This window comes from Cynara cardunculus (assembly GCF_001531365.2).
Source record: "Cynara cardunculus var. scolymus isolate 2C chromosome LG 11, CcrdV1, whole genome shotgun sequence".
NCBI lineage: Eukaryota > Viridiplantae > Streptophyta > Magnoliopsida > Asterales > Asteraceae > Cynara > Cynara cardunculus.
Window position 1 is genome coordinate 18,600,679 of NC_037538.1, and position 8,731 is coordinate 18,609,409.

General features: G+C 34.6%; 1 protein-coding gene across 1 annotated transcript; it reads right to left on the reverse strand.

The window, feature by feature from the left end:
- Window positions 1-3,103: 3,103 nt before the first annotated feature.
- On the reverse strand, window positions 3,104-7,242 carry LOC112521343 (EEF1A lysine methyltransferase 4). The gene is made up of 9 exons (XM_025130146.1): window positions 6,966-7,242; window positions 4,851-4,964; window positions 4,684-4,752; window positions 4,222-4,241; window positions 4,096-4,148; window positions 3,954-3,984; window positions 3,797-3,875; window positions 3,456-3,595; window positions 3,104-3,238 (listed from the first exon to the last, which is right to left on the reverse strand). The coding sequence occupies exons 1-9, from the start codon at window positions 7,135-7,137 to the stop codon at window positions 3,233-3,235; spliced, it is 684 nt and encodes a 227-aa protein (XP_024985914.1). The 5' UTR covers window positions 7,138-7,242; the 3' UTR covers window positions 3,104-3,232.
- Between the last annotated feature and the right edge of the window lie 1,489 nt (window positions 7,243-8,731).

The following is an 8,731-nucleotide window of genomic DNA, read 5'->3' on the forward strand; positions in this document are numbered from 1 at the left end:
TGTTAGAATTTAATGATTATACTAATTATATTTTAGATTTTTTATATTTAAAATGAGATGTTTATCATGTATTTGATTGTGTTTATCTGCARTTAGTTACACGAATTCAGATATGAGATGAAATCGGATGGGGATGAAATCGTTTAGGGATGAACGAGTTTAAGAGTTTTAGTCAAATGCTTTATAAGATAGTATAGATAAACTATAGATCAGATTTCCAGCTATAAAAACTTTATGGAGTTGATTCATCTGATTCTAAAAAGACTTGGTATAAAATGTGTATTCTTGAAACTGAAGATTAAATGATCAAGAATTATGTCAAATGGATTCTCCTTATCGGATGGAGAAGATTTAAGACAAACGATTTGATCTCACAGTTTATACAAGTTGAGGATCCGATGAATTGTTCCACATCCGAAACCTTAATCTTAAGGTTCAGATGTTAATCCTTTGGAGTTATATCCGTTGGATATGGTTTATCGGATATACTCATTGTAAGACAAGTGATTAATAATTTCTTTCTAAGTGTTTAATTAGATGCTAAATGTATCATTTACAAATCCAATAATTGAGACCAATAATCTCCCTCAATTTGTCAATAATACGAATAGATATAAATGTGGGAAACATTTGGAAAAAAATGGTACCGAAATTTACAAGCGAAAAATGAAATCGAAACCCATAACTTCAGTGATGCATTTTGTATTCTTGTCTCTTTTTGTTCTTTATTTTTCTAAGGCCCTTTTTCCTTTTCTGCTATTTTGTTTTCTTCCATCTTTTTCTTTTCATTCGGATTACAAAACAATACATATAAATACATAGAGATAATAATGAATTTTACCTACACAAACTAAAATACTGAAAAATGTAAACTTTCATTTAAACCGATCATATATCAATATGTTATAGTGAAATCTTACATCGGATAGGTTGATTTCTTTCTCAAAATATCAGATCTTCAAATTTTATTTCACCAATACCTCTGCAAGTTTGATCAACTCAGTTTTTCAGTACAGATCTTATGCCATATTTGAATGCCCCTCCATACTCATCTTTTGGAGCTATTCTGAGAAGTGCATGGAGATGTCATGTGTCAGCTATAGGTAACTCAGTCGGTCGTTGGAATCTTAAATCACTAAAAAGATCATATAAATACATCATTGCAACTGGAAGGAACAATTTTGTTCCATGTGGCATCGGATCTTCAGGTGGTAAAATTAGATCAAGATTGGTGGTAATAGGAATATTACCAGATAAGACAAGAGACTCGATAATCTTCGGATATGTTTCGATCTTGAGAGGAACATGAGGAACATTTATTGGTTCTGAAGGTGTTGAGTCGGATGAACGAACAAAGGTTTGAAAAGATCTTTCAAAGATTTTGAGAATCTTTGGATAGTCGTATGGTTTTAGTCCTTTGGGATGACTGATTCTTCGTTGAAGATCCCAGTTTGGCTAAAGAGAGTAACTTCGTTTTTGCTTAGAGTTAGTATAGACTTGGGTATGTTTTGAAGGTTCTTTTGGAATTAGAGTTTCTTTAGAAATAGGACCAAAATAGCTACCAAGAAAGTTGCAAGAAAACCCGATACTCTTTTTGGGCATCTCTAACAGATACTCCAAAAATGGAGAATCAAAAGTCAAAATCTCGTTAAAAAAAATTAAGGTTCATCTCCAACAGCTTCTTCATTTCGGAGGTTATAATGTTAATTATATTATTAAAATATTCAAATACAATTCATAAAATATTACCTCTCTAAACATTTAATTTCAAGAATTCTAATTGGTAGAAAGAATAAAAAATCATTTTTTTTTCTAAGTAATCATTTTAGGAGAATTCTCTAAATTGGAGATTTTCATCATCTCTTTCCTACTTTCTCCATTTTGGAAAAGGTTTTGGAGAATCTGCTGAGCAAAAATCTTCATTTTAGAGAATGTGTTGAAGATGCTCTTTAAAACAACCATACTACTACTGTGAGTTTTTTGCCCACTTTAATGCTACTGTAGCAATATGATGAAATCTCCACATAAAAAAACACACTTTTCTGCTTCTTCCTTGATATGTAATTTACTCTTACATGTTATTTTAAATGGATAGGATAACAGAATAATCCTTACCCTATCCCTTACAAACCCCTCATCTTTAGATGGAATTTGCATACGGTAACATCAAAGATGGAGAAGGGGACGGAAAATGGAGGTTGTTGGCGGTGGGGGTTGATGGTCGGGCTTGAAAAACAGCAGAACAGTGGTCTCCGACGACTTTGACGAGGGAGGGGAGGTTGTTAAATCATTTTTTAATTGATTTACCACACTTAAATCTAAGCTTTAAACTCTTGTATACCAAAATTAAATTCTAAAATATATTCTAAAATGACTAAAATACCCCTCATACGATTAATACATGAATGCATTTAATGGATCTATTTAACGGACGAGGGGTATTTTAGTCATTTTAAGAGGATATAGTTTTTATTTAAGGGGATTGCTATTCACATCTCTCCCCATCTCATTCACATACCCTGTTATAGGACTTATGAATAGAATTCACCTACAAAACAGTTCTTTTATACATGATTTAGGTGAAATTATTTATGTTCTACAAAGCAAATGGATTCTTTTTTGTTAAGACAAATTCAAGTGTCCCTTTTCAATCTATCAATTAACCCCTAACCCATTATTATTTGGAACCTCTTACATAATTTGGTCCCCTAGTCATTCTTTTCTCTGACTTACTCAGATATCATTATCTCCGTAAGTGGTACCTCCCCTACTTGCGGACCTAGCTAAAAGACAAAAAAAAAAGAAAAAAAAATCAAAATGTAGACTTGGCCGTTGCAATCACGGATCTGACCTTTGCAATTGCATACCTAAGTCAAATTTGATAACTTTTTTGTCTTTTAGCTGGATCCATAAGTGGCAGATATCAGACTTGCGGACATAGTGATATTTGGATAAATCAAGGAGAGGAACGCACCAAGAAATGAGTGTTATTTTTATAATATATAATAATGATATGCAGAGGTTGATTAACAGGAGATAAAAGAGTTTGGATTGAATTCCAGCAAATAGCATATACCACTTGCATTCTTCAAAAAACAAACATATATAAATATTTGAATCTGGTGATTATTGATTAACCAAACTTCATTACAAACAAAAAGGTTTACAAGATTTCTCTTTCTCTTTCTCTTTCTCTTTCTGCCCAACAAACACTTCAAGTCTCTTGTCTTTTTCACACCTGCATTCCCAGAGATAATTGTATTCAAACTTATAACCATCATCATGAAGCCCATAATAATGGTGAACAGTTCGATTTCGGTGGAAATAGAGATTGCCAACCAGTCTACACCAAGGTGGTTAGTCGGTTTTGGTCTTTTGTGCTCACCCCTCTCGTTCAAAATAGTGTGTTTCTTTACTCAAATGTGATGTTGACACTTTTGAAAGATGATACTAACCTTAGTACAAACATAGATGTAATGAACATCCATGTTTTCGAGAGGACCACCTTCCCTCAAGCTTCCATCACTATTAACTGGAACCGGACAAGTTAGCTCCCATGTCCCACGCTTTGAACTCTCTCCTGGTAGAAGCTTATCTGTATCCATACACAATTTCACTCGAAACATTTAAAATTCTAAACCATATACATAAAAATAATAAAATAAACCCAATATATCGGCATCCAGAGGTGGGGGGTTAGGGATGCAGACCGTAGCCGTGACATCTACCCTCAAAGAGTTGAGCGGCTAAATATGCTGCTATAAAACTTATATATCAAAAAGAAACTTTAAACCACCTATCACATGAAGCTTTATGGCCCATGAGTGCGATTCTCTTAACAAACGTAGTCGGTAAGCTGGGATACCATACGTTATCTGCAACATTTTTTCATGGTCGTCAGCAGCATCAACTGAAAATCTTTAATACTCAGCACCAGTTAGTAATGAGCTTACCAGAATATAGACTCCTTCCTTCTTCAGGACCCTATAGTTTGTCATCAACTGCTTCAATATATCAACGTATCAAAATGGAAAACGGATATCCAACTGTCATCAAATACATAAAAAATAAAAAACAACTTTTTTCGAAGTATACCTTTCAACCTCCTCCAGCATCTTGGCAGCATTTGTTTTTGAGTTGTGACCACACTGCAACAAGAGACTTGCCATTACTGATTAATTCACGTGCGCATTCCTGTGTAACACAACAAAGAAAACTCACCAACAGAGAGTCCAAGGTTCCTGGAAACACCATATTTAAAAAGAAAGTGTTAGAAGCCAGTTTACAATTGTGAAATTAAATTAGATGATTTATGTGAAAAAACAACATTCTAAAAATCCCCGCCTATTCAATGGCAGCCTAGGCATCAAGTGTTCCCTCAATGCTTTGATTAGTTAAATCAAACCAAACCTAACGAGCCCAGTATATCCCATCCAGAGGTGGGGGTGTTCCATGAGGACCCCTGCGGCTAGTGAAAAGTGTGCGAAAGGAAGAAATACAGATACTAGATATGAGTAAGCAATAGCAATACAAGTAGATTTGTTAACGCCACTTAATCAGCTGCCTAAGAGTTGATTATATTTTTTTTATATTGCAATGAGCTGCTTATAGTTCCGCCTAAATGTCCATTTAATCCCCGGTTAGCTGATTCAGCACCAGAAGGTCACCAGAAAAGAAAGATACCTTTGTCAATAACTGCATCAAAAGAACCGGATTCAAAAGCTTTCATATCCCTAACATCCATATGGATATCTGCTTTAAAGTCAAGGGTTAAAGAAGCAAAATGACAAGCCACATCATGTGTTGATAAAAATTCAATATACAAAAGCTACAATACGAGCAATAGATACATTTCAGATGGGGGGAACCGGAGTATTTCTTCTGCATTGCGTCAATAACCACGGATGATACATCAATATTCACAATATCAGTATAACCATCCTTGCTCATGCCTTCACTAAATACTGCAAACAAGTAGATATTTATTATATGTAATTGTTAGTCAGAGAGATTGCAATGAAGAAGCATAAACTGCGTAAATACAAGAAAGATGGTCAAAAAATGAACCACATAAAACAACTTGCATAGTATTCTTGTTGGTCATTTAACATATTCATTTTGTGGATCTCATTTATATTGTGTGAGAATAAATGAAATGTGAGCTTGGATCTCAATTACTTCTATTTTTCTTATTATAATTGTGATGTCCAACCGACCCTTGGGGTTGGGGCCTTGGGGGTCTAATTTATTTGTTGTGAGAAAACTAAGGGAGTCACAAAATAGAAATTGGATAACAGAGAAAAATGATAGAAAATTGGAAAAAAAATTATAAATGAAATGTAGCTCCAATCTCAACATCATTCTTTCTTAGGCGTAGGCAATCCATTTGCTCCAAAAGGGATTTTCTATGAAAAACAAAGAGCTCGTGTGGACAAGAAAGACTACGGTTAAATCAATGAATATGTCAACCAACCCAATAAATAAAACTTGTGATGGAACTAATACCATTATGATAATTAAAGATCTTCGATTTGCCACCAACTGCAAACCATTACACTGAAACGAATACAACCCTCCCCTCACCTATCAATGAACGGCGGTTTGAGCTGCATCTATGGCACTAACATGAGTTGTTTTAAGAGGGAAAGAACAGATAGTATCAAAAACTGTGTACAGAACCTTGCAACTATCATATGTGCTAATTCTGGAACAAACACCTACTAATTCCATTGGAGATACATGGGAATTATTATGAACCGTCATCTTCTAACCCCTTTGATTTCTTTATTTTGGTGAAATAATTATCAGGGTGGAATGGAGTATATTTTCTTGTAAAGAATCAACTTCTTTTTCTGTCATCTTCTAACCCCTTTGATTTCTTTACCTTGGTGAAATAATTATCAGGGTGGACTGGAGTATATTTTCTTGTAAAGAATCAACTTCTTTTTCTATCAAAACCGGATCCCAACCTGGACGAAATAACCACAAAATTAACTAATGAGTATGGTGAGAAATTATTGATGGTTCACTAGCAATGGCTTATGAGAGGCTCATAATTTAGAAGCGCAACCAATGTGGGATGAGTGTACAAACTCACACATTTAAATTCCTAATGATATCGTCAAACTCGAGCAGAAATGGAACAAAATTCCAAAACCATCATCCCATGAGTCATGAAGGATCCATCATCCAATAACCCACAGGTCAAACTGAAATGAGATCTATAGATTCAGACCTACATCAAAGATAAGAAACCATTTGTTATGCAATAATCCTAGTACCAACCCATATAGCCACCAAGGCACCAACCACTAAACCTTAATAAACCAAAGTGTCTTTGGCCTAGCAGTATCCGGGCCTTCGACTTCCCAGGGAGTCGGGGGTTCAATCCTCACCAAAGGTGAAGAGAGTGTGTGTGAGTTTATTTGTTGCATTTGCTGTATATAAATACTATAACTTCAAAACTAAACCGTAATCAGATGCCATAGCTGGCTTATTATCAATAACTCATGACTGGCTCACAGTTCACAATCACAACTAGCAGGCTCCTAATTCATAACCAAAAGCTAGGTGGGATGGGATGTTGCACATAAGTTTGCATTCAAGCAAACATCAAGTGTGACCTACGGGACTACCTCTGTGCAATTCTTCAATCTAAATGCGTTAACAAGGAGAATTTCATTTCTTGTCAAATAAATCGTATCTAGGATACACAATTATGCGCAACTAGGATCCACTTTTGGCTAATTTCAACGTATAATCCGTTATCAACAGTATATAAAGAAGTCTTCGCCCAATGCTGCAAACCAAGAAACGAACCCTATTTTAACACACATGTTGACACGTTCAGCCGATCCAACATGAAACGAAAGTAACAGTATATAGGTATCAGAAGAAAATATTTTATGGATCCAATCAGTCGAAGATAAGAAAATCAGAAACACGAGAGAGATGGGGATAAATACCAGAATTCCCGCAACCGACGATAAGGACTCGCCGGTGAGTAGTCGTGGGAGGGACGTAGAGATGTAGGAGAGGTGCCAAAGATTCATACTTCTGATACCAATCGAAAGTAGCTGTTGATTCCTTTGCATATCGTTTGTCCCAATACCATGCCTCTCCGTAAGCTTGAGTCATCTCCGTTTCCGTCGTCGATGAGTTACTCCGGTGGCCGGAATTTGAGTTCGATGATTCTAAGAAGAGTTGGACCCCGTTAAATTGACTCTGCTCCCGACTTTTTCCCTTTTCCTGTTGTTCTAATCCGGGATCGGGGTATATTTGTCAATTTTTCCCTTTATCTATATTATAACAAGTACAGAACAAAATTTTTTAAAAACCATTTTTTATTCGTAAAGTACTGTTTATTAATATATATTACTTAAAACTTAAGATTACAAGTAGATTGTGCGTAAGTACAACTTATTAAAATTTCATATATGAATTCGTGTAACTAACTGCAGATAAACATAATTAAATACAAGATAAACATTTCATTTTAAATATAAAAAATCTAAAATATAATTAGGATAACCATTGAGTTCTAACAGAATACTTAATTATTATCTTTATAAAATGTTATATTATTAAAACATCATCGATTTTTTCAAAATCACATAAGACTATATTATAACATCAATTGAGATAAAAAAATAAAATAAAATATTAAAATCAAGATGTATCACGCTGCATTATGCGAGTTTCCTTCTAATATGCTCTTAAATAATTTAGAGTATTTTAGTTTGTTATTTGTATCCCTACTCTTTAAAATCTATTCAACCCAAAATACCTCAAAATGCAATAAACTTTGGTTTACTTATTGGGTGTTTGGGATTGCTTATAAAAACAACTTATTGATTTATTCTGGTGTTACACTTATTCCGGTGTAACACCGGTAATAAGCATTTTTAAGTGTTTGGATAAACAACTTATACCGGTGCCAAACCGGTAATAAGGAATTTTTGAAAAAGTTAAACTCTTCTGACTTATAATAAGTTGAGTGTTTTTGTAGAAAACCATAAATTGTTTCAAATAAGCAATTAATGTAATAAACTTTCATATTTCCCTATTTTGTACATATTTTAACCGGCAACCTAGTGATCCGGTAATATTTAATGACGTGGCACTTTACCAAGGTGATTCCATGGGTCAATTTCTTTTTTATGTACTCCATGTTTTTATAATAAAAAAAGAAAAATCAGGTTTCCCTCTTTAATTTTATTAAAAACTCGTAGACAACTTTTTTTAAGAATTTTCTTATTGTACAAGTTGTAATAACTCTATGTAAGTTTTCTTATCGTCTACCCTCTTCTTTGGCCACCCTCCTCTTTTCCAAGCATACCTCCTCCAATGGCTACCCCTCTCTCTCTCTCTCTCTCTCTCTCTCTCTCACACACACACTACGAAGAACAAAGGCAACAATGAAAAACAATCCAATCCACCGACCATTGTGAGAACATAAGAAACAATCAAATCGAGATGTTTCACAGAAGCAAATGTGAGGGCCATACAATCAACTTGAGACGCTTCATACTCTTTTCTTGTTCGAACCATAGAAGAAGACGTGAGGAACGATAGCATATTCAAAATCCATTTGTTTCTGTTTTTCCATCTAACTCTCTGTCGTGGAGTCATTTGTTGATGTAGTGGTTGTGGGTACGAAAGCAAAGAAGAAAAATCAGACATGCAGACACCAATATGGGTTCTTGACTTCGATGTAGATGGAGGTTGTCTT

What these genes read in the sequence shown, in the direction of transcription:
- LOC112521343 (XM_025130146.1), bottom strand. Translation starts at nt 7,137, where the DNA reads ATGACTCAAGCTTACGGAGAGGCATGGTATTGGGACAAACGATATGCA. An exon ending in CGTCGGTTGCGGGAATTCTG is followed by an intron (nt 4,965 to 6,965) that starts GTATTTATCCCC and finishes ACTTGTTTGCAG; the next exon opens with TATTTAGTGAAGGCATGAGC. An exon ending in AGGAAGGAGTCTATATTCTG is followed by an intron (nt 3,876 to 3,953) that starts GTAAGCTCATTA and finishes AAAATGTTGCAG; the next exon opens with ATAACGTATGGTATCCCAGC.